At 42.6% G+C, this 26,271-nt stretch overlaps 1 protein-coding gene across 1 annotated transcript; it reads right to left on the bottom strand.

The window, feature by feature from the left end:
• Positions 1-574: 574 nt before the first annotated feature.
• st8sia4 (ST8 alpha-N-acetyl-neuraminide alpha-2,8-sialyltransferase 4) lies at positions 575-12,115 on the bottom strand. Its single transcript, XM_062553771.1, has 5 exons — positions 11,897-12,115; positions 9,641-9,772; positions 7,537-7,794; positions 5,542-5,835; positions 575-2,590 (listed from the first exon to the last, which is right to left on the bottom strand). The coding sequence occupies exons 1-5, from the start codon at positions 12,010-12,012 to the stop codon at positions 2,308-2,310; spliced, it is 1,083 nt and encodes a 360-aa protein (XP_062409755.1). The 5' UTR covers positions 12,013-12,115; the 3' UTR covers positions 575-2,307.
• Positions 12,116-26,271: the final 14,156 nt, after the last annotated feature.

Genomic DNA, 26,271 nt, shown 5'->3' with positions numbered 1-26,271 from the left:
CACATGTTATGCTAGCATCTAGCGCTTGAAACAGCCATTCATTGAGCTCAGAGTATTCCATTGGCATTTAAGACAACATTTTACTGATTGTCAATGTTACACCATCGTCAATGACGGGCAAACAGTTGGAATATAATATAATGTTAAGTTTTTCCATCAGTTAACACAACATTAGCAACCGAAACGCTGACGTTAATGCTAACGTTCAGTTAGATATCATAGCTAGCTATCCTTTAAACAACACGGATAATAAGTTATTGAAGGCAAGCAAGTAGCCACTTTAGATATAACCATAGATGCAAATACCTTAGATGCCAAATGTCACCATGCTGTCAACAATGTTAATATTTAAAGTTTAACCCTTGAAAATCGAAGTCTGCTAACAGGTGGCTGTAACTAGCTGTAGCCTGTAGTAATCCACGCACGAGCAATATAGTTGTCCTGTTGTTACAGTTGTTACAGAAATGTTTGCCTACCCTGCTTAGATGCAGGTTGAAGTGACTTTGGCTCGCTGGAGATGTCGCCATCTATCAGGCTGCTTCTAGCCCAATATTTCATAATAAATATGACACTATTCCATAGTAAATATTCATATTTAATCAACATTTCTAAAATGCATTTTCACAAACATAGAAATTTGATAAAAACAAATTCAAACAAAAACTAACTAAAATGTAAGGGGGGAAAGTATCAAATTTCTTTTACAAATGATCCAAATCCTATAGGCTACCTATCACATTCAACACCTTAAGTCGGTTTTGATTCAAAGTACAAAAACATTACATTAATATAAATTACAGACATATGAACCTATAAAAAATAATATATAACACAGCAAATTCCACATGAATAAAGAATAAATAAATATATTACAATAAAAGGCATGATGCACATCATTATCTAAATTACCTTTTCCTTATTCATTCTAAATGAATACTGATATTCTTTACAAAAGGCAGATCACAGTATATTACTTACATAATCATTACATAAATGTAGAGACATTCCAATTCATTCCTGTTGCTCTATATTCAATAGACTACCATGTATGTACATAATCACATTGTTGATACCTGACTTGAGTGGTTTTGACCTTAAAAGACAAATTATGCAGGAAAGAAAATTAAATGCAATTCCCTCTGGCAATTCTGTTCCCTCAACAGCACATAGGCCTACTTGGATGGAACACAACAAAGCCTGATCAACATGGGTCAAAAATTGTTTTTCAACATTGCTGTGAGGGATGACCATGTATGACAGACTAGCTCAATGTACCAACACCAGCAGCTAAAGACATGACCTCACTATTTGAATGCAAAAGGTGTATGCCCAATAATATAATGATCTTATTCAGTCATGACTCACAAAAGCAAGCCTGTCAGTTGGCACAAGAATTCAGATGACGGAAACAGTATGATTGGTGTTACACTCCTTGTGTAATCTATTGCCTATGATGACATCAGGATGGAGAAGAGTGAGAGACAAGTGTCAGAATCAGACTGACGGTAATTTTAATACTCTTAAGTAATATTTTTTTCCTATCATCTACAGCACACAAGACAGTATAGCCCACACCGCTTAGGCAGTTGTACATTCAGCAATGTTTTACATCCAGGTTTTACAAAAGGGGAAATTTATCCAGGCAAATGCACATTAGTGTAAGAAGCTGAATCAATCATATAAATAGTATGTGTGAAATTTCACATTGGCTACTATCTAAACATATAAAAATAATTTTTGACCTGAGGCCTCTAACTTCTAAAAAGTACAGCATTGAAGAACAATACAATCTTTCAAAGAAATGTCAAATGAAACAGAAATTACCGTCTTTGGGTTTAAAATTAAGGGAACCCAGTCCCTTTTAGAACATCCAAATTGCTTCAATAGGTCGTTTGGCATATAACCTTCTATCTGTGTATACTAAAGACAACCAGGGGAATTCAGAATATTGTATTTTATGTGTAATGGTTCCATGTAACCAGAAGTGACTGCGGAAATTACAGTGTCTGACTCTGAAAGAGGTCATAGAACTCAGAATTCGAATTCCTTAGAGATGTACTGCATCCAAAGTACAATTTATATTATCGAACAGTCTTAACATCCAGTCATTCAACGGTTTCAATACTGAAGGCACTCAGGCAACATACTCAGTACCTGTTCTCTTGATAAGCTGAGGCATGGCCTATTGAGTCTCTTCCATGATCTCTTAATGAGTACATACATTCTCCTCCACATAGCATATCAATCACGCATGCCACCAAACGACATCATGATCAGCACACTTCAAGGTTGCGTGCAAGGAGTACTTCAAGGTTGCACGCACTTTGAGGTCGTCAGCTTCAGTGCACCTTTGCTGTGTAATGTTTTCAGAGTCTTGAACTCCAATGGCATCCTGTGCGGCCCTGCGTTGGAGAAGTAGCGATATTTGAGTGTGTCGTAGTAGTGGTACTTCACTGGGTTCCCATGTGTGTCTTTGGGAAAGGGCCAGAAGCCATAGAGATGAATCTCATCACAGAAACGAGTGGCCAAGGTGTACATGAGTAATCCAGTGCTTGGCCGTTTGATGTGAATTCTATTGGTGAGCCAGTACCTACAGTAGGAGACAAAAAATATCAGTTTCATCCATCCATCCAACCAACCAACCAGTTACAGGCTCATTTCTATTACAACAAAATATTGGACTCCAATATCAGGTAATAAATTGCCTGCTGTAGTTCATTTGAGCTTTAACTGCCCCAATAACAGCCGATTTTCAGCAATGCTCTGATGAAGTTATTCATCAGTGTAACTAGATGATTTAGCAAGTGATTTTGCTCTGTAATGGGATTGAATATTTGCCAGTATAGTCAAGTGATGTGATCTCAATCTAACACTTGGGTATTATCGTGTTCTTCTTGAATCTTATATACTGTATATCAGATATTTAAAATAAAGGTTGTAAAAAGGTTTAAGTATAAGTAACGGTTGTACCGTCACTGATGCTTACTGAATCTACACATGAACAGTCAACAGAATTTAAAGAGAACCGTCTGCACCAGCTAATCTGGAAGTGTAATTAGTTCTCAATAGAAAAAGCCTACGTGTAGCCTACTGAATATTTTTTTTCTGATGCAATTTGACACAAACTGAAACAAAACCTTCCAAGAATACAGTTCCAAAATATTAATTTGGTCAAATACTGTACTATCGTTATTCAGCGAGTAACGTTCAGGTAATAACTATTCTATTGTACGCAGGTGTAGATCAGAGGTTCTCAACTTTTCTGGAGCTAAGGCACACTAAAACTCCAAGGTCAAGGTCAAGGTCAAACAATAGGCCCGATAGCCCATTTCATGAGCCTGTATAAAAACACATTGGGTGCCTCACAATTCCATGGCACACCTCCCTTTGCCTCACAGAGAACCACAGATGTAGATGATCTAGTTGGGCGGACTTATTGGGAAAAAAGAAGGGGTTTTTTTCCTAAACTATACTCAAGGTCTGTGTCATTCTTTCAACTACAGGCAAGCTGTGTACCATTGAACCTGACTGTTAAAAGAGTATTCTTTCAAAGAACTATATTTAGCTGTGAGACAGGCTAGCCAGGGAATGGCATTGTAAGAGAATGGCGCCTGGCTGCTATGGCAACTCAAGGCCATCGGTCACAGCAATAGAATTACATAGCCATCGTCCATTTCCATATGGAATTGAGAGAATGAGCAAAATCACAACTCACCCAGCTTATGCAAATTTTCATACAACTGGACTAGGCTACCATCACATTTACATAGTTTAGCATATGAACATTGAAATTGTAGGGTAATACAAAGATCAGCCTTTTAAAAGTCTGCTCGTGTTGAGTATGTGAGTAAGTACGTTTTTTTCTCTCTCTCCTTTGCCTGGTTTATACCATAACATTTTATCATGGTTGTCTGATCAATCAGATTGTTTTATGGTCAAGGCATAGCATTTATACACTTGCCCTTTTTTGGGAATCAACAGAGCAGCCCTGATAAGAACCAGACATAATTTTCTCTCTGTCATTAACTATTTCATACAAACCAGACAAGCTGTCAACATTGGGTGCAGACACATCAAATGAAAATGTCTACCTGGCTTCCTCTGCATCAGCAAACAGATCACACTCTGATCACAACCTTATCCTTGATCCACACTCACCCTTTCCACAGTATATGAACCTAAAGAGCATCCTGATACAGACGTCAATCACACGCATCAAACGAGCTTCTGTGCACCGAGCGTGTAGATAAACTATAGATATCTATACTGGTTGAGCTTGGGACATAGAGGGGTGATCTGCGCCACAAGTCTGCCTGTTGACTGTGTGTAGACAGACTATAAGGGCTGGTGGGTAGCCTTTCCCCATCACGCTGTGAGCACGATCTCGCGCAGCCTCACCACAGGAAACCTCTCTGTTCCTGCTTTGATTCTAATGGGGTCGCCAGAAGGGACTGTTTTTCTTACAGCCGCCTGATGCAGGGGTTGCTGGCAGGAGACAACAAGTGCTGTGCCACTATGGGGCTGATACGTTTTCCTGCCAACTGAAGTTTGGATTTTTAGAGTCTGTTATAGAAAAGAGACTGCTATCTCTAGAAACTCAGTAAATGGCTTCCTCAACTACGAACTAGGAAAACTAATCTTGTATCATCTTTGTCTGGTCTTTGTCTGCATTGTGGTCTTTAAGCAAATGTGTTGGTTGTGGTCTCTTGGTTTGAAAATCACACAGGAAACATAGGCACTTACTACTCTCTGTGCTGTGGCTATACTATAAAGCTGGTGTTCACACACAGCAGATTCTTCTGCAATGACAGTTTATTTTCAGTTTACATTTCTTATATTATACATTTGCAGTTTACATTGGCGAGGCACTGTTTATATGTTGATAACTCTGCAATTTAAGCAAAGGTTGCACAGGAGGAGGCAAATGACTTATTCTACAAGGGAAATCTTTATGGGAAAAGATGATCCACTTATTGTCCATTATATTTTGTTGCCAGATAATTGGTCTATTTATATTGTAAATTGAAGGAATTAGCAGCTCTTCCATTCAGTCCCTGTTGTAATTCTCTATTCACCGACTCATATCCTCATCAGTTACCTTGCCTAATTCTGTGTCCCATTCTATGTCCCACTCCATTTCAATTTAATGCAGGTTGATGGAAAATACAATCACTTCAACACCGATATCAACATACACATATATCAGAGTGGTTGTTCAGCTCATTAATCTTAAGAGAGATTGGTGGATTGAACTGGGATGAAATAAAAAGGTAAAGGATGACACAAAACAAAGAGTTTTATCAGGCGGACAGGGTTTGGAGGATTACCTCCAGTCAGTTAGCATTCCAGTTGGCCATCACCCTGTCACCAGTGAGCACGTTCGGACACCGCTTTTTAAAGATGGTGGTAGGCAGCCCAGAGTATTTTTGGCTGAATTAGCTAGCCTAGCATTGACCTTTGAAATGAATGGGGCTGCTACTTCCTCCAGTTCTATATAATACCACCATGGGTCTTAAAGTAAATAGCTAAAATGATGCTTACCCCCTGACGGCGTGGATGAGCCTCAGCGAGGGGTAGGCCGTCCGCACGCGCAGGCCCCGCTGCAAGATGAGCTCGTTGACGCCCTCCACGTGCTTCTCGCCGCCCTTCACCATGAAGGCGGGGATCCACAGCACGCTGTCGTTGAGCGCCCGCAGCCGCTCCACGAAGCGCTCGCGGTCCGTGGCGTTGCGCAGGCCCCCGTACGCCCGCTGGATGACCGACGGGTTCATGGTGGTGAAGTCGGAGCGCAGGCCGACGTCGTCCGCAAACTCCGCCAGTGGGGCCAGGTTACATCTGGGTAGAGGAGAGAGAGGTATAGAAAGAAAAGAAAAGAAATAAATATATAATACATAACTAGAGAGAGAGAACGAGAGAGCAAGAACCATGACCCAGGCGCCAAGGTAAAGGACGAGCGTTAGTCACCCAGCAGTGAACACCTGCACATTCAACTAGGCTGGAGCTCTCGGACAGGAAAGGCTCAGCTGGCCTTCAGGAGCAAATCAGCAGTCTCCGTCTATCGAGGCATTATGGTGCGGGTGAGAAGTGATGCTGTGAGGGGAGTAAAAATAGAGCTCAAGGAGGCAATCTTCTGTACTCCGAAAAATATGAAAAACCACAAGGCATCAGCATTGAAATGGAGGGGGAAAAAGAAAACAATTCTTCAATGAAATCACACCCTCCACCTGAGATGGTTATCAGAAAGACTGACAGCAGAAACGCAATTTAGATTCTGATACATTGGCGGCAGTATTAAACTATGCGGGGTGGAACAGTAATAGAATCTCCCGGCCTTTTTGTGTTAGTGTTTTCTGTGAGTTAATTTTAGTTTTGTCATAACCTGTGGCTATGCGCCATCCATCAAGCAAGCTTCTTTCACGCCAAGATTTAAAAAAAAAAAAAAAATCTAATTTAGATTTCTGTCTCTATGCAGGTGAGAGGCAATCACACCAAACAGAGAACTGATGCAAGGGGTCTAGCAGGTAGCCTGGGGTACCACCTGAGCCTGAAGAAACGCCAGCCGTCTGAAACAGAATAATATTTTCTATGTGACGGTCATTGGTATCCCTACCCCATTTCATTTTCTGTGAACTGAAAGACAGTCCATTTTAGGGACATGATCCTGCTAGCTATCGACGAGAGACCCATCTCATGTCATATACGAGTGTAACAGTGTTAAAGCTAAAGATATGGATTCTGGACGATTTTAGAGAGTGAATCCAGTCCCATTTGACTGGATTTTAACATCAGTGTGTAAATAACAACAGGGACAGTGTGTCGTAAGTACAATGATTCTGGATTTTTTTTCTATTCTGTTTGAGGGCTAACGTAGCAGTTTGGGTTGGTTTTGGTACAAGAGACAGCACTTTGATGCGTTTCTGCACCAGTATTTGCTAAAGCGCTCAGTGTATACCCACTTCTATTCAGGATGTTGTTTTAGGTCACAGACACAGAAGAGGGGAAAAAAAGGTCAGGGGAAGCCTGGTGCTAAAACAGCGCTCCAAGGGGAGTTCAAAATGAAGACGTGGAGCAGGTTTTTTAAGACTTGAGATGCTTTGTCCACTGTGTGCTCCTCTACTCCTTGATCGAGGGCACAACGGTGGAAACTGGGAATTGAGCCCACAACCTTTCAGAGCTACTGCATGCTAGCTCCACCCCACCAATGCGCCACCACCACCAGAGTAAGGTAAAGCGTTTGTGCGGCACAAAAAGAAAACTAGTTAGACGGCTGCAGGTGTTCAAAACAGAAGTGGCCTTTTCACCTTCCTCAAACAGTGGCCTGTGAATTGTACAACAAGGTGGGTGTATTGGCAAACACCCCCAAGTGTCCCTGTCAGCCAAGAACAATGAATGTTTTGGCAAGACAAGCTTTTAGTCGTAAGCAGTGTCAGGCTTCCCCTCTCACTCGCTCAGACTCTCTCTCTCACACACACATACACACGCACACCTCCAAGAAACAAAGACAGGAAGAAAAAGCAAAGAACAGAAATAACATACCGTATTACAAAGTCGTGGCTGTCGATCTCCTGGCCACATCCGCTACTTAGCAGCACCCCCGAGTTTCCAACGACAGCACAGGTCTTGAACCTCCGGTTCTTCAGAGGAGAGACCTCAGGAAGCAGCTTGTGTAAGGTCTGCGACACGTTGAGCGTCCGGCGCCGGTCCAGTACATAGTGGATGGTGTCGCCGGGCTTCAGGCTGCTCTTCACCACGGACACGTCCCGCTCAGCGTCCAGGAATCGTAAGATGTCCTTTCTGATGATTTTTTATTTTTTTTATTTTTTTTTTTAAAATGGAGGTCAGGGTGGGTTGATATTGGCAAGCATGTAAAGAAACAACAGCAAATTTTGTTAAGATACCACATTGGTGTTAAGTTAGTTCACAGCTGTCCTGGCCAAGCTCTCAAAATTCATTAGCATTTCGCAAGGGATATTCTGCTGTCACACTTAACCACTTTTAATCATGTTTGTTTGTGCTGTTCCTCTTTCAAGAAGAGAACAAAATGACTGCATGTCAACAACATGTCGCGGCACTTGCATATCCTTCTTTTAAGTGATATGTGATGCAACAGTCACAGGTTGCCAGAAACAACCTCAACCTCCGTCACATGAGTCTGTTTGCTTTCCCCGTTGGTGTGGCATGTGGTCCATGGTCCTGACAAATCTGTCAATTCCTCCTTACAATCTCACTCAGTGCTGGTACAGACACGCACACACAGACTTACACACGCACACACACACACCACCCTGTGTCTCACATGATGTTCAAATTGCCCACTCGGGTCTCACTGTGAAAATAAACAAGTATGTACCGCCAACAAAGCAGTGTGTGTGTGTGTGTGTGTGTGTGTGTGTTTTGTAGGCTTATTCGATTATCAAAATGCTGATTAAAATATGATAATCATCAAATGCTGATTATAATATTATGATCAAATCTCATTCAAACAAAGTCATTTCATGCACAAGTGAATACTGTGTCCTGGATCCTCCAGAGCAACGCAATTCAGCGATGAGTGGATACTATGGATCACAAGACAACGGTTTCCTCTAACCTTGTAAGACCGACTCCACAAAATGGAAAGGCTGTGATGGACTCGTGCGGGAAAGCACAGAATGTAACTGTGTCCACAAAAACTCACATGCACAGGAAATGGGCCTGCCCTACTATAAATCTAATTTCCATATCTTGATTGAATTTCAGCATGCAGCATTAAAGGAAATGCAGCATCATAACTCAGAGAAAAACTGCAGCAATGGAACTAAATCAAGCCGTATAGAGTATCACCCGGCAGTGGGAGTTTTGCTTTTGTACAACTTTTATGCAGTGTAGTAAGGGTGTGTGTGCTTGTGTGTTTCATCAAGGATAGTTTTACTTTTATAACATCACAGCCAAAAACAGACTAGAAGCTATTCTTAGCAGTCCAGGACACATTTGCAGCCATATTAGTTCCACCTTTTTTATGAGACTAGTATGCTTACATTTTTATTTGCGCACACACACACACACACACACACACACACACACACACACACACACACACACACACACACACACACACACACACACACACACACACACACACACACACACACACACACACACACACACACACACACACACACACACACACACACACACACACACACACACACACACACACACACACACACACACACACACACACACACACACACACACAGTATTCCCTTTCCTTCATTTCTCACACACACACACACACACACACACACACACACACACACACACACACAGTATTCCCTTTCCTTCATTTCTGCTTTAATTAGGTCAAAGGCAAAAAAGGATTCACTGCCATTTTATGCTCTCTGCCATTTTCATCTTCTCGGCTTCAGTGTCTAGTCTCTGTAGGCTGTTGTACATGCTTCATTACTGACCATTGGGAGAGGCACTGAATTAAGGCAGGAGTAGTGACCTTGATTCCCTTCCCTTCCCTTCCCTCCACTTCCCTTCGCTGCTGCCGCTCTGGCTCTCCACTCTCCGCCGGCCCCAATAGTGGATCAGGTGACATCGGCGGCTCGACTCGCGCATTTCAAAAATAGCCGGTGTGCCCCGTCGCCCCACTCACCTTATCATTAGCACCAGCGAGGAGTTGACCCGCCAGCCGTCCGCCGAGGGCTGGGGGACATCGGGCACGACCCTCCCGCTGCTTTTCTCCGAGCTATTGACCATTAGTCTGAAGGCTATTAGCTCACCATCCCTAGAGGGGGAAAAAAGAAGAGAGGGTTGATGGGAGGGAGAGGAGAAGGGGGCCTGCTGTGATACGGACCTCTTCATGTGCCACTAGTATCTAAGGGGAGTATTGTATGCTTGTCAATGATAACACAGACTGCGTTGCCAACACAAACAGATGCAAATGGGTTCTTCACAGGAAACTCTCTTTCTTGGTAATAAGACATGAGCCGATATAGGCTATAAATTGTATTTCAATTTCAAAAAGGAGAAGTAAAGGAAAAATAAGCAAGTTCTGAGAATGTGGGGAATACCGTGTTCAAAAAGAAAACAGAAACTATTGGCTCATCCTTCTCCCTACCATTTCTGCCACAACACGCCACAGCATGCTTGGCTTGGATGAAATCATAACTGCAGTCAAATACCAACACACGCCCTTTTTTTGTCTACTGTTAATGAACTCTTCACCACCTTTTTATCAGGCACCGCAGACATCTTGCAAAACCATTGCAGACGCAACAGGCGTTTTGGATGTAAAGCACGAAAACCCACATCCTCGTGCTCTTGATAAACCTCAGACTGGTACAGATTGAGGCAAGTACAGCTGTGTCTAACTTACCAGAGGCTCCACTGCTTCACTGGAAGCAACCATCAACCATTGTGCACAAGAGCAAATTGCTAAGACTGTCTGAAAATGTCCCAAGAACTACAGTGACGGAGAGCTGACTAAACAGGGAGATCTTTATCTGCATGCAACCTGTCCCCGATGGCTCATAATTTTGCCTCTAGAGTAGGGTAAAGAGCGTCATAGTTCACCACAGGAAGTGTTGCTATAGTCTCACAGAGGGCCCTTCACACGCAATCCTGTCTCAGTCAGTCTTCTCTCACCTTACGATCTAATTCACTGGGAGACAGCTCCACTGTTCCTGTGATTATCTTGTGTTCTGTGATAAGTATAACTTGTGTGTAAATTCAAAGGATGAGATGATGATGAGGTAAGGCGATGATGATTTTAGCAAATGTGGTAATAAAGGCACCTAGTCCTAGCTCCTTTGTATGAAGGGATGACCCTCCAAAATGTGCTACAAAATCTCCATTTCACATTGAGAAGAAATTACTATGTTAGAGGACCGTTGACAGGCATGGGGTGTTTGAGGTGTTTTTTTCTGTTCTGTAATTTTCTGTGGTTATCATGAAAGCCCTGCTGCTCGTCACGGCAAGGGAAACCACAGTCTCATAAACAGTGCTGTCTGGGTCCTGGGCCTTGATGTGTCTTTCTCTCCACAAACACACTCTCGAAACTAAAGGACAAGAGTAGACAGGCAAACTGTCAACCTATTTTCTGTCACCAGCACGTCTCAGCTGTGAGAGTGTGAGCTAACTAACTACTCCAACAAATGGATGAGCATACCAGTATGCAGCCTCTCTTGCATGCACAGTAGGCGGTCTATGGCTGGATCTGTTTATGGACTGGATTGTTGGAGCATGTCAAAAACTAAAAACATGAGATCTGATAAAATGAGCGTACTTCATCTATCTTTTTCACTCCTTCCTATAGCTCTGAAACCTAGGCTCTTATCTTGGTCAATCACACACACACACACACACACACACACACACACACAAGCCACAAGATACATTAACATTAGTACTGTTATCTATAACTTAATCTTAGGCTAAATGGTAGACTTGCTACCACTGCTCCAAGCAGAGGCAATTTGAAGGCAGAAGTAATTCTTTCTCAGGACACCACCAACTATAGCAGATTTAAAATAGGCCCAAAATGTATGATATACTGGATGAATAGGACAAAATCCAGTGCGGGCAAAATGGTTAGACAGCTCACGGACGGCAAGCTTAGAAGGAACATTTCCCAGTGGCAAAATGATAATCAGTCTCTAGCCCAAACAAAGGAAAATAGCCATCTATCCCGACACAATTGCCATGGGCAGGACCACTCGCAGGATCCAATGGTAGGACACTGCTACCTGGTAGCCTAACATCCAGCAAACTCATTAACTAACATAAACAGACTATTCACCGCAACTGGAAAAAGCAACCTGACATATCCAAACGCACAGCGATGCATGAGCTACCTTCTGTGATGGACTATTCGATCAGCGGTGTCAATAGCAATGAGAACGTGTCGTACCCTTTGAGTTGGGCTTCCTGATGTTCCCCACTTCTTGTTGTTATGTCTTTCGTCTTGTAAAAAATCAAGAGAATACTAATGGTGCACACAGTCCATCGTTTCCAAGTAAGGCGCATTTCGTAAATGTAGACAAGTTAAATCCTGTACAACGTGTCCTTTGGAGTCATCGGCTGATCAAGTCCCGCTCGGTTGATACAGACTAACCCCGTCTGTTGCACATTACCCATTAGTTTCTCAGCAGCTGCACACCATGTCCTGCGATTGCAGCCACCGCTTCGAGATTGAAACGCCGACCGTCCAATCATATCCATCCTGCGGTAACCTATGCAAATGTCTTACTCATCAAAGCCAATGGATATCGTGGAAGGCGTGGGCTAGTGACTTCGAAGTTATGTCGGAGATCAGTAGCTCAGTAAAGCGCGGTCAGCCGAATAATGAAATTGATCTAAGATGGTCTGGTGGCCCCTCTGACACTAGAGGGGAAGTATTCGTTCCAATATCTATTGTTCCTTTATAAAACAGGAAATCGTTGTATCAATTAGACCTATTAATATTGCATGACGTTCGTATGCCTATAGGATGAAGTTAAATTATAAGCTATGCTTTCAAGGGGCCCATCAAGATGATACAGGTAGCCTATAATTTGACGGATAAACTAAATAGATTTTATTTTAGTTGTGTGATCAAGTGACTAAATTATTAAATGTGGCAGTGAACAAACTGTGGAGGACTTTAAAAGGCAGGCTTGAGTTAATTATTTGGGTAAAAAGAAAACATCTAAGAATAGTGAGGGGAAGACAGACATAGCGGAGGTACGATTGCGATACCAAAGGGACAGGGTGGAAGCTCAATGTGCTCATTGGTGAAATGCAAGGACTGAACCATCCATTTAAAAAATGAGTCACTTGGATGGAAATGGATACCAGAGATGAGAGGCAATATTTGAAACAATCTCTTGGGCCTACTGTGTTTTTGCTTTAAATGCTGCATTGAGTGAATGTGGTCAATTACAGATATAGGCCTATGATTGAATGCAAAAAAGCAAAGCTGTTTGCAACATAGGCTTTGTTCAAAGAAACTGGGGGGAAACACTGCCACATGACCCAGAGGATATAAAAGCAGAGAAGGAAACTCTAGATTGAATGAGAGTGAAGGAGGGCAGAGGGCAAGCGCGGGACATTGATGGAAGATAAAAGCTAGCAGAGAGGGGGTGCGAGAGGAACAGTAGGAGACCTTTTACACCCAGAAAAGAAGAGGATGATTCGATTGGAAGTGACGAGGGCAAGATGTCATTCGGATTACTGAAAGAATAACATAAAAAGAGCTTCATCTGATGTTTAGCCCTGGAACAGTGGGTAGACATTATAACAAGGGCAGGGAGGACAGCAGCGGAGATACGAGTAAAGAAAGAAGGGAAGTGTAAAATATTAAGGCTTGTGAAGACAGAAGGGCTTGACTCTTTTAGTTGGTCTCTTAGCAATGTCATGGAGGCATGCAGAGTGGAGCAGATTCAGGTTGGGAGAAAAAAAACAGACATCCACCCCCACATCCATGCAGCTGTAACGAAGAGAATGAACCCTTGACTGGATCCTCACAGGATTTCAGGGCTTTGAGTCATTAATGCGGTTCTCATATTGAGAATAAGCCCGCAGCCCAGATCAACCATCCAGGTTAATCGCTCTAAGAAAGGGAGCAGGTGCATGCACAATTCTTCACACAGCCACGAAAAAGCAAGAAAATAACGTGATAAATCAACAAGTGTCCATCAAGCGCTCTCTTGTGATTTATTTTCATGAGTACTCTACTTTTTGAGTAAGAGAGGAGGGTGCCACTGCCAGGGGTAGTTTTCAGAGTTTCTTTGGCTCAGCTTTACAAAGGTTTCTTTGATGTAATTTCATCTCTTCAATGCTAATCTGATATGGAGTGACATGTTAAAGCTTAAAGCAGGCCAGCTTTTTAAAAAGTCCCTATCTCCTGTTTTTTAAATATAGCCTTGAGAAACATCAACTATACCCACCAAGACAACTTCCTTCCATCAAGACTCTAACTTCCATAGTAATTACATTATCCTGTAGACAGACTTTGCAGAGTATACAACAATGCATATATCACTGGGGATGCATTCTATTCCATATAGGCCTATATTTTGCTTTAGGATTTGTGAGGGTTTTGTCCCATGTTCCAATTCTATGTGTTTGTTTAAATGAAGGCCAAAGTAGAAAACAAGCACAAAAACGTAAAACAGGGGAAAACGTAAAAGGGGAACTATGCATGCTGTATGGATGGTCCTGTGTGTCCATTCTATGACCACTCCACCCACTGCCCATTCAATCCCATGCAAGGTATTATCACGAAGCATTCTTAATATTGAAGTGTTCCGGGAATAGTGTGTGTCCTGGGATTGTATGGGAGGATTCTATTCCTTAAAGTACGGCAAAGTATTTGCATGCACATCCCGCCTATATTTAGGCCATGGCGCAGGACAAAGTAAGGTAAAAACAAAAGAGAATGCACACACACTGAGTGGCTCCCAGAGTTTGATTTCCCATGTCCCCATGCCTGTATGCTGCTGTAGCCCTGTGATGATGAAGCATTTGTTTATGCTGGTGAGGTTAGGCAACACATTTCTGCGTTACGAGTTAAAGAGGAGTTCTCAGCTGATCTGTTAAATGATAGCATGGACTCTTATCAACAACACAAATGTTAAATTGCTCACTTCCTCATTGATTTGGTGTGAAGAGGAACAGACAAGAACAGAGAAACACAGATAAAAGTGCTAAAAAAGCAGATATCAACTCTGTTAAAAAAGAGGACGTCTGCATTCTATAACTGTCAAATGTTCCAGACCTTTGTGTCCATATGCAACTCTGCAATCTGGAATGAATCTATAGGTTATTCACGTTCGAGTATCTAAACATCTGCTCTGCTCTCAGCAAAATGATTGTATTAGCTACAGTAACCTTATACTGTTGTGCTCAGACACCAGCTGCTTCTTGGACACAACTTAGTTTTAGAAATACCACCTGTGCATACACCATGCTGCTAGAGACCCGTTCAATTCAATAAATCCAGTCTCTCTCTCCCTCTCCCTCTCTCTCACTTTCTTTTTCTCAATCTCCCTTTCATTCTCTCTCTTTGTGAGACTGTAGTGTTGTCTCTACCGTTCTCCATCAGAGCACACACTTCATCGTGTCCTATCTTGCTTTGTGAGAGCTGGAGTGAAATGACACACTCGCTCTCTTTCTCTTTCCCTTTCTCTCACTCTCTCTCTCTCTCTCTCTCTCTCTGTGGAGTGTTTGTCCAAGACTTCGACACTCGCCCCTTCTCATGGCAACCCCGGGCTCTTGACTCTGCCTGAAATATTGAATCTCTGCGATAACAGCTCCCACTCGTTCGCAGCCGGCTGTACAGCGCAGTGCAGTTGTTGAGACACATTATAATCTTTTTTTTTGCACAGTGTTGAAGAAGCTGTGTAAGCTTCAGCCACTCACTGTGATTATAATGCTGGATTTTTGGAGGGCCTCGTTAGAGGCCCCGTGTGGGGGATTTTGTTTGTTGTTTTGCTTGTGCGCAACACAACATCCATTGCCCATACTCTGCTGCACTGGCCTTGCCTATACACTAACCTGACATGTCCTGACAACTGTAAAATGTCTCCATTATTCTGGAGAACATTTTTGGACAATGTCAACCTTGCATCCTGTTTCACACGAGTCTGGGCAAAATTTACTTCAGGATCTCATTTCATCCATTTTGCTATGGATATACCGATCAGCATTCACCACAACAGTCTCTAATGGCACTGTGCTATGAAATACAGAGCACTATCTCTTGATGTACCATTTAAATGCTCAGGAGCCCATTGACCTGTGCTCTGACGACAGCCACGTCCAGTATTTTTTGAACGATTTGTCATAAAATGGAGGTCAGAGCACAATGGCTGTGCTTGACATTTTCATCGAACTACACCCTGTTTATTGCACAGGAAAGACACTATGGCTTACGTATGGCTTGACAGAGGAACATCTACTGTTGTGAACATTTTTACAGATCATCCCCCTTGGGTACTTTTAGGGGCAATCTGCTCACCAACGGAAATTGCGTTCTTTCATTTTTAATAAGATGCCATCCATCTCTAAACCCCTAAATGTTACAACGACTGAAACAGTCCACTGATATGTCAAAACAAGTCGGAGATCAGACTACACTTTGCGCTTCAACCGTGCAGCAGGTTCAAAGGCGTTTCCTGTCAAGGTTCTTTGAGACAGAGCTCCGATGCAAGGAGAGATAGCAGTGACAGTTGATTCCATTTGACAAGAGTGAATCCTTTTTATCAAGGAGGTAATCTGAGATTAGATGCAGCGATGCTGTTGCTTGTTTTGTATTTTGCAGTTTCACAGACAAACAGAAATAGCATGCACCATACTCTGTTGTACTCAAAGAACTTTAAACATCACCATAAACTCTCAATTCTGTTTAACTTGCTGTCGAAGCATGCTGAATGTATAATCACTACATAAAACACCACAGATTGCAACATCTAAACGTGTGTGTGCACACAAGAGCAAAAACAATATTTATTTTGCAGTTACAAGAACAACTGAAAGCCAAAAATAGTTTCACTTCATCACACCCTTGATCAAAACTGTCAGGCCTGACAGAGACTGATAACTATGCTCTTTTTCACTGTCTGTTTTCAAGGTGTTACAAGGTTTTGTGAGTCTAAGGCTATAGCCTTGGGCATGGTCAACGACACGGTTGTCATTCCACAGTCGACAGCTTGTCGGACTAACAGCAGTGCGCATGTGCAATCAATCAGTCTTGTTAGCATTGCGTGTATTTCCTATCCTCCCACAGGCGGCCTGGCACTGAGCTGCAGAGCATATTATTTCATCCCAGAGCCGGCACATCCCCATATCCCAGTGAATTGACAGAGAGGATGGCGGCAGTGCAAAGGTTGCCTGTTCTAATCACAGTGCACACAAACGGACGTAGCTGTAGCTGCCTGTTGTGATTGGCAGTCACATTACTGTTGCCCTCGGCCGACTCGCCCCGAGCCATTCTATCTCGACATCCCTCCCAGCCATCCCACCGACACTGTTTTTGCAACTCACTCCATTGCCTCCCTTGTGTGCAGTTCAACAGAAGCAGCCAGCCCAGCGTTGCTGACAGTGACTAGGGCACCTGCTCCCACAGCTTTTATCTTTTTATGTGTTTTAATGTCTGCAGCTATTCTGGTAGCTGTCATTACCGTCTCCCCCTTGCCTACCTCAAAGGACTGACCTGCTGGTTTTCATCCCTCTGCCCCCTGTGCTCGAGAGAAAGACAGTGTGAGGCATCTTAAAAAAATGGCTGTGTCATCATTATCTTTCTCTGGTGTATTTTTTTTTGTGTGTGTGTGTTAAGAGCAGCATTGTTCAAGGCAGATCTTAGTGCAGACAGACAACTGAGCAATGATCTGTCCTCGGCCCATCATCAATTCTGCAGGCATCCTATGAGTGGATGCTCGCTCATCCCCGTGGGATGTGGAAATAGTCCAAAGGTCTGTGATTGCCGGAGAAGATGGAAACAGAGGAAGAGTAAAAAAACCCATCTAAAACAGGGTGGGGGCAGAGAGAGAGAGAGAGAGAGAGAGAGAGAGAGAGAGAGAGAGAGAGAGAGAGAGAGAGAGAGAGAGAGAGAGAGAGAGAGAGAGAGAGAGAGAGAGTGAGAGAGACCCAACAAGGCTAGCCCATTTTGATTCATTTTTAAGTATTTGTCGATATAGACTTGAACAATGAAGGCTGGGTACTACCACATACTTCAAGATATGGGACAAATTAAACCAGTATCTAAAAAAAACCCCACTCATACTCATTTGTACACATTTATCAGGGCTGTGCACGGCACCAGTAATCTTCAGGAGAAACACTGAAGCATGAGGTAAGCAGGAAGCCTCTCAGCCTGTGCGGATGCTTTATTGCCTTGCGTGCACCCTAATGGACGGACACAGACACTTCACTCAATCATTGTCAGGGGAGTTAACATAAATAGGTTGGTTCTCTGACAAATGGGAAAATGTACAGATGGTGACAGAGCCCCTCACAACTTGTAACACTTGGTGTCACACAGTGGCCCAGCAGTAAAGTGAGGGGAAATGGCCAATACGCCCCAGGCTGCTAATGGACGATGCATAACAGAGTGCATTTAGCAGGGAAATACGGAGACTAAGACGGTAAGAGACAGATGAACAGACATAGAGGTACAGACACAGAAGCACATTATAGATACAGGGGAGCAGAACAGACAACGAGTAACAGACACACAGGAAATTTAGGACACACAGGAGTAGACAAAGAGGCACAGAACAGACAGAGGCACAGACAGACAGAGGAACAGAACAGACACAGATGAACAAAACGGACACAGAGGCACAGACAGACAGAGGCACAGAACAGACACGGAGGAACAAAACAGACACAGAGGCACCGACAGAGAGAGGAACAGAGCATACACAAAGGAACAGAGAGGAGATGGAGAGCCCCTTCAAAACCTGTGAACCACCTATTTCTCCATCTCAAGGGCTGACGTGTACAGAGAATAGTGCCTGTTTCATGCTTTATTCGTGCCTTAAGACATGGCATCATTATGAAGACCTACACGAACAGATCACACACGAGTGAAAAAGGCATTTTGTCAGGCACAGAAGAGCTGCTTGTCTTAGTCATGCAGGGGATGGTTGCGGGAAAAGTGGGAGTGTTACGCAAAAAGAAGGTTTCATTTGGTATTCCGGCTATGTTTTGTGGTGGAAATGTTCGCCTCTTCAAGGCAGGTGTAAACCAGAATGTAGTTAATAGCGTTAATACACACTTTCAGAAATAACACAACCATTATTCAGGGCACCGGCTCTGCTTCTTTGAACCATGTTGAAAGAAACTTTTACTTTTGGTGACCTTTTAATGTGTTACTTTCACTATCAACACAAACTTGTCCTAGCCTTAGAGTTGCTAAAATAGTATTACATATTATATAGAGTCTTGAAGTATTTTTCTTCAAGTGAAGAATTATTATTGCCCTTTATTATGTTGCTGTTTGTTAACATTCTAATATATGCATTATTTCATGATCACCATGATCTTGATTCCTTTGAATGTTGTCATCATTACGCTTGCGATTGAATGGTTGATTGTGGGCACCGCAAAATACATTAGAGAGCAGTGACAGCGGCCCCAGTCGTGGCGCGACTGGCTGGGGGCTCCTGCACCGCACGCCGGCGACCCGGGTTCGATTCCCGCCCGGGTCCTTTCTAGATCCCACCCCTACTCCCACTCGTTGCCTGTCACTCTACACTGTCCTGTCTGATTAAAGGCATAAAAGCCCCCCCCCCCCAAAAAAAAAGAGAGAGAGCAGTGACAGCCGGTGATGAGCGTTGTATACCTGATGAAATGATATAGCATGGAATGTGATATAGCATGGAACAGCATATGCTTTCTGCTGGCAGAAAAAGTCAGTATTTATGCTTCTTTCATGTTCCTCTGCTCCTCAGAGTTGGACAGCACAATTCTTCATGATGTTGCATCATGGATGAAGATGTTGATTCCATATTTCTATTCATAAATAGGCTATGTTAAGAAAATATATAGTTATGCAATGCATGTCAACATTCACAGTGTATGAAACTTAGATGTTTCAAATGAAAATGAAAACATGAGACAAAAGCATTTTTAAAACATTAGATGTGCAAATGTGTTTACACAGAACGCTCCTGCCCAACATCACAGAGCAGTTTTGCAGAAGAAGAAGGTGTTTAATATGCAGAGTCTGTGCTCTGGCCTAAGAGGCAGAAACTGTTTTCAAAAGCTCTTCTGACCCTAGGACCCACCTTAAGGAAACTGGAATCATTATTCCTACATTTAACAACTGCTTGGTAATCTGTCATTGAAAGTGCTCAAGTTAAATCTCTTGGGCCACAACATTTATTCAAGCAAGTATCTGACTTATCATAATCAATGCACTGTCGACTATACATGGTTTGTCTCTCCCTGGGGCAGATATCAGCCCTACAAAGCACTGTGTTTGGATTTCACATGTCTGAAGCAGAAAATACAAGAACTCTAGCCCGAGCCAACTTAACACATCCAACAAATGATCAGGCTCGCTAAGACATGTGACCAACTTCATCAAAACACAAAGAATTATGGGTATGTTTGGCTCGCCTGATGGCAGCCCATGTAAACTAGTGTTCTGGGTCTATGATCTGGCATGATGAAAACTAAGTGTGAAAAAAATGTGTGAAAAAAAGGACATAATCTTGTGCTTCCTTATTGATGCTATCCATGCCATTCCTCGCCTTTTTGTCACCTCTGAAACATGGCGTGTACTATATTATTTTTCCACGCTGGAAAACGATAAAAGATAAGCTTCATGTTACTCTATTGAATTTTATAACACAGCAGGTAAACGGCATTTCCACAACTGCACTTCGTTGTTCCAGCACGTCAGTAAAACAACTTTTGGGCCACCTATTCCCAAAATGCGTTGCGTTTTACGTCACGTTCTCAATCTCTATACCTGGCAAATTCAAATCATGTATGTACCAGCATGGCATCCTACAAAGGATCTCGTGGCCACTGATGGTGTATGAAGTGTAGTGGTTTGATAGGAGGACAAAACATCGCCTCCGCAGGTGGTTGGGATTACCACAGCACAATCATCTAAAGAAACAAGCTGAAACTCCCCATCAACAGCCTCAGTGAGGGGCTTATGGTTACCCGACCCCAGCGAGGGAGGTGCTGCTATGCAGAGAATGCAGTGACCCGATAGTCTCCCAGGCAGGCATTGATATGAGATCTCATGAGCTGAGCTGTGGAAGGCTGGACCCGTCGGCATCAATTTCCAGTCAGTCCATGCCAGGCTGAAGCACCAACATGTCCCTGGAGGAGGAATACTGGAGCACATCCTCAGCCGCTGTACTAAAGCACTAGGAAGGGTCACCAGCGCTGAAGCACTGCAGGTAATCACCGAGTCCAATCTGTAGCGCCAATGACTAGAAAGCATCTCAGATCACGGACACACACACACACACACACACACTGAGAATCATAAGCCTCACTGGCAGATGAGAGTGGACCTATATAGGGAAGCCAATCGATTCCCTTAAGGCATTGTGGAGACCACCTTAAGATCTGATATCATGCTGCTCTCAGACACTAAACAGATGGTCAGGCTGGATGGGGCTCACAATGTCCTGGGAGGAGAGGACGGAGGAGACCAGAGTGTCAACGTAAGTGATCTCATATACGTTATACACACATGTTTATGTTTATGTTCATGTAATTTAGCAGACGGTTTTGTCCAAAGCAACTTACAGTATATACATACGGCTATATACTCATGCAAGAAGACGTTCTCTTTCCAGCCTACTAATCAGTGTGAGCAAAGTGTGTTTACTGCCTCTGTACACAACTAAGTTCATCCTTGCACTGTGAATGTGGCTGCACCACCACAGAGAAAGGAAACAGGGAGGAATGCAGAGCTGGTGGAGGAGGAGGAGTGTCGCAGGCGGGGGTGGGTGGCGTGCGCGCTGCCCATTGAAGTGGGGAGAGCAGGGAAATCACTGTGCAAAGCTTACAGCCTCCTAGGCATGGCTGGGGCATGTCAAAGAAAAGTAGCTCAGTCGAGCTTCAGAGAGGACAAGAGAAAGCCTCAAGATGGCTGTGGATCAGACGGGACAAGCCGTGGGCAAATGTCTGATCACTCCGGGCCAGTTTGCTGAATAGGGTGGATGAATCGAAAGACCCAAAACACGCGAAAGCCTATAGGTAATATCACTGATGATGCGTCCAACAAATTAATGTAACTACCATATCACTGACAGTTTACAAAAGCAGGACGTTAAACAAACACATTTCAACAGAAGGATATGAGGCAAAGAAATTAATTAATTCATGAATTCATCTTTGAAACTGAAGCAACTATGCCATTGAGAGTGAGTTGAATCTTTGAACAGTTGATTCTTGAACAATTACCGACCGTGGGAATATCTTCAGTGCTGGTTTACTTCTGAAGAGTATCTTTTTTGCTCCCAAAAGCTATTCTGCTCTTTTAATAGATAATTAATGGATCCATGCAGCGATACGCTCATGTCTGGATTACCCTGCCTCATGGTGAATTGCTGGCTGTGGAAATCAGAAGATGGAATCATTCATCTTCAATGCTGCTCTCTACTGTTCATAGATACAATTGCATGTCAAGTGTTGATGTAGACAGAACAGCTTGTGGCTGTTTTGAATAGTTTCAAAAACTGCTGCTTAGAAACAACTCTTGGAGTCTTGATATTTGAAATGCCTGCTTTGAAAAATTCAGTTCCCTGTTATATGCAAACATGTTAATACTAATATGTTGGAGGAACATTGTATAAATATTTATAAGGAAAATGTTGCAACACACAATCATAATGGTTTGTTCCACTTCAACACAGTGGAGAAGCAATTTAAAAGTGGTTGAGGAAACCAAAGTCCTCTCTCTCTCTTTGACTTCAGGAAGGTCTTTCCATGCCACTGATTTCAAAGCGGACAGTAAAAGCAGTTCAATGTGATATGATTCCTGTAGCCGCCTTCCAAGAGTTACGAGGGACATACATTTATAAAACGTATAATAACCAACAGACCAATGGCCTATTATCACAATATAATGATAATATCCTTTATATTCCCTTCCCCACACTCCAGCTGAAATGTGAAAGCACACAGCCCCAGTTGTGCTGGATGGCCAAGAGGAGGCTTTAGTGGCACGGCTGAAAGGACACAGCTTTGGTCCTGGCAGAGAGCGCCGTGTCAAAGTAACCTTGGAGTTCACCGCTGGAGTCCAAGGATTATTTGTTTAGCTGCAGTTTATCCAGCCCACGGTCCAGTCCCCCCCAAGCTCCCAGGGACCAGGCTGAGTGTCCCATCCCTTTTAGACCGTTGTTTTCATTTTTTAAAACCAAGATTCTATTTTCTTTTTTTAATTATTGTTATCCCTCAGTGCTAAGCCATGCGTAAATTGCTGTCCATCTTTTTGTCTATTAGTTGTTGTATGTTTGCATTGCATTCATTTGCACACGTTTGTACATATTTTGTGATATTCAGAAAGGATGTGTTTTATTTTCTGCGTAGGCCTACTGGATATCACAATGCAATCTTTTGGATACATCTCTCAGTGTTTCTCTTTCAAAATGTTTCTAAACATGCTCAAGGCCATATTGATTCATTGTGACAAAGGATGCTGTACATGTGCAGCAGCTTAAGTACATCTCGAATAAAAAAAAAAAAAGGTGCTCAACCTGAAGCAGCATGAATTCAAGGATAAGCATAACATGCTCACATGCATTTCCCTTCCTCTGCTCGGCTGAAACCAAATCTACATCCAACTGAATTTGAAAAGGACTCTCGAAGATATCCTCCACATGCCAATATAAATTCTTACATTCTACAGCAGCGTCAGCAGAAGTGATGCCATAGTCCAAGCTGCTTTGAAGGTGAAGCACTGAGCATAATTCATAGGGAGAAATATTAAGAAGACTTTCAAATGTCCTTTAAAAAAATATTGGAAAGTACATATACAGTAGACCTATTTGAGAGAATTACTTTTTTTTCCTCTCGAAAACATATTAGTGAATAAATTTCCATGTAAATTATACAATTTCTTCTTGAAAGGTCAGATCCGGTTAAAGTTATATTTCAAAAAAGCATTTTAAATGGTTTAATATAAAAAAGCAATTCCCTTCTCTTCTCTGATAGATGCAGACAGACTCAAATACTGCACAAGCCCACTCACATTGGGCTGAAGTGTTGGCAGAAGACAAACACTAACACACACACACACACACACACACACACACACACACACACACACACACACACACACACACACACACACACACACACACACACACACACACACACACACACACACAATTCTCATTATATAACACAAAGGCTATCACTGTATTTGGTCAAATGTGACATTTCAGGCTTGGATGGAAGACAGATACCTGACAGCACACATGCTTTTAATTCATGTCATGGTGCTGTGGTCCATTCGGGGTGGGATTTTTGTTTCCTTTAACGCACAGTCATTTATCAACTCCTTCCTCATGCACGGTGTGTGTTTGTGTGTGTGTGCGTGTGTGGGATGCAACAGGAAGTCGAAGCCAAGTAGACCCATCTCCCTCACACAGACACCACTGCAGGGCATGTCAAAGCAGCAGAGGTGAATGGAATACTCTCTTTGAAATTTCGCTCTCCTTCTTGAAATTCATTCTGTGCTGTGCTAAGGGTGCAGACTCAGAGGTACAGTATCTGCAGAGCGGAGGGTTGCGTGTGATTTTTGAATCAAATGTAGCTACTGCCCAGATTCACTCACCCTTCACCTGCTATTGATCTCAGCACCCCTCTGCCTTTTTATTAAGCACTTTGTCAGGTGAGCAGTCGACATTAATATTACAAAAATAACTAGGGCACTGGGGTTGTTTTGTTTGTTGTGGATTTGTATATTAAAGAGAACATCAAGGATGAGCACTATGCAAATCACTCATCAGATGCCATATATTCTGATGGTATTAGACAAAAAAAAAAAAAAAAAAAAAGATCTGAATGTTTGCTACCGCAAGTATACTAAAACTATTGAGTTACTACAGTTACAGTGAAGCATTGTTGTGATACACCACTAGATGGCAGTGCCATCCAGTTTAGTGGCAGCAAACTCTATATAACGCCACTGCATGAGCAGAGCAACACAAACAAAAAAGTACATTATTTTGCATCGTATTATGCTGTCATCTCCACGGTGGTTCTTAATTCCTAAATCAAATTTTTATTGTTTATTCTAGATATATATATAAAAAAAGATAACAAGATAATAAAAGCACATCTATCTAGCCTACTTCATGGGCTATAAACCAATGTAGATGTCTTGATAACAGTAAAATCATCCTTCCTCATTGTTTTTCCTTTAGTCAATCCACTTTATTAGAATAGTCACATAAAGAAGGATACCATAATATTATTCTGGCTTCAGCGCTCACGCAACCTTCTTCATAACTTTTCGGGAATGACTTGTGAGGCTGTCATTCTGTGACACCTCCACAGATCAGTATCTAATATATGCCTATTGCGTAGAAATAAAAAATCCGCAGCTGGGCTTATCTTTGCACAAGCTGCTGCTGGGAAATTACATTTTATTATGCCACTACAGCGCTTAAATGAGACTGGAGAGTGCGGGAATGAAGAATAGAGTGGAAAAAAGGTGTGTGTGTGTGTGTGTGTGTGTGTCTGTGTGTGTGTGTGTGTGTGACTATGGACTATGTGTTGTGTGTATGCACCTGGCACAGTAAAAAAATGGTCTTCCACGTCCGTGATTTCCCAGTAGCTATAAGGTATTATTACTCTGAGATTCAGAATACCCAATCCAATTGAAGGCAATTAAGACCTGATTGCCTTGTTTCCAATGTTTTGAATACCTAATTTCTTAATCCTTCTTCTGATTTTCGGTGCTGTCATGATTAATTTGCAGTTTGAATCTGAGTAATGCTTAGCCTATAAGAGGCTATAAAGCCTACTGGGCTTTGCTGTCTGTCACTCCCCCTCGGCACTGCCTCTCGAGCAGATTCATCTCCTATCCTGCCGCTGACTGCTGGATCCATATGGGGAATAGATCACTGTGCTATGACAGTCCATCGACCAGACTCATGCCAGCCTTGCTTTCCATACGCCACGCTGAGATGACTGATTAAGACCCGCAGTTCTACATCAATGATAACTAACCACATTATGATAATCACAACCTTTTATTAGAGCCTGAAGAACAGCTTATTTTCAACCATGGGACTGGGGAAAATGTCCTCACCTTTTTTTTAATGGTTCTACTACACTGTGACACAAGCATAAGTCAACAGAATTGCGCTGTGCCTCCTCTTAAAACGACACACAATGGAGCGATGGAACAGTACGACTGAAACATAAACTAAGCAACCCAGACATTACAAAGCCATGGAACATCTTTCCTCACTATTGTCAATATTTGGTTAATTGGATCAACTGCTACTGCCCTCTGTTATTATAGCTGCTTAGACTGATGCCGATAAATCAAACAGGTACGAATCATGAAGACCTGACAATAGTTCTCTAACATGGCATATCTGAAATACATCCACCTGATCAACCAATGAAATCAACCATCTACTGTATCTGACCCTTGGACTACCTATTGTATGCAGCATAATCAGATCAGAACACAGCATAGGCTACCCAATATTTACATAGTCATTTAACTATCTGTTATCCAAAGCGACTTTAAACAATCAAGATACAATAAAAGGTACAATAAAAGGTACAATAAAGGTACAGTAGGGTATT

The sequence above is a fragment of the Sardina pilchardus genome, chromosome 14 (assembly GCF_963854185.1).
Source record: "Sardina pilchardus chromosome 14, fSarPil1.1, whole genome shotgun sequence".
Lineage (NCBI taxonomy): Eukaryota > Metazoa > Chordata > Actinopteri > Clupeiformes > Clupeidae > Sardina > Sardina pilchardus.
This window is presented reverse-complemented; position numbering and strand designations above follow the sequence as displayed.

Bases quoted from the DNA above. Each gene is read 5' to 3' on its own strand.
- st8sia4 (XM_062553771.1), bottom strand. From the start codon at position 12,012: ATGCGCCTTACTTGGAAACGATGGACTGTGTGCACCATTAGTATTCTC. The intron at 5,836-7,536 runs GTATGTTATTTC...TCCTCTACCCAG, and splicing joins AGCCACGACTTTGTAATACG to ATGTAACCTGGCCCCACTGG. The intron at 2,591-5,541 runs GTAAGCATCATT...CTCCTACTGTAG, and splicing joins CTCATCCACGCCGTCAGGGG to GTACTGGCTCACCAATAGAA.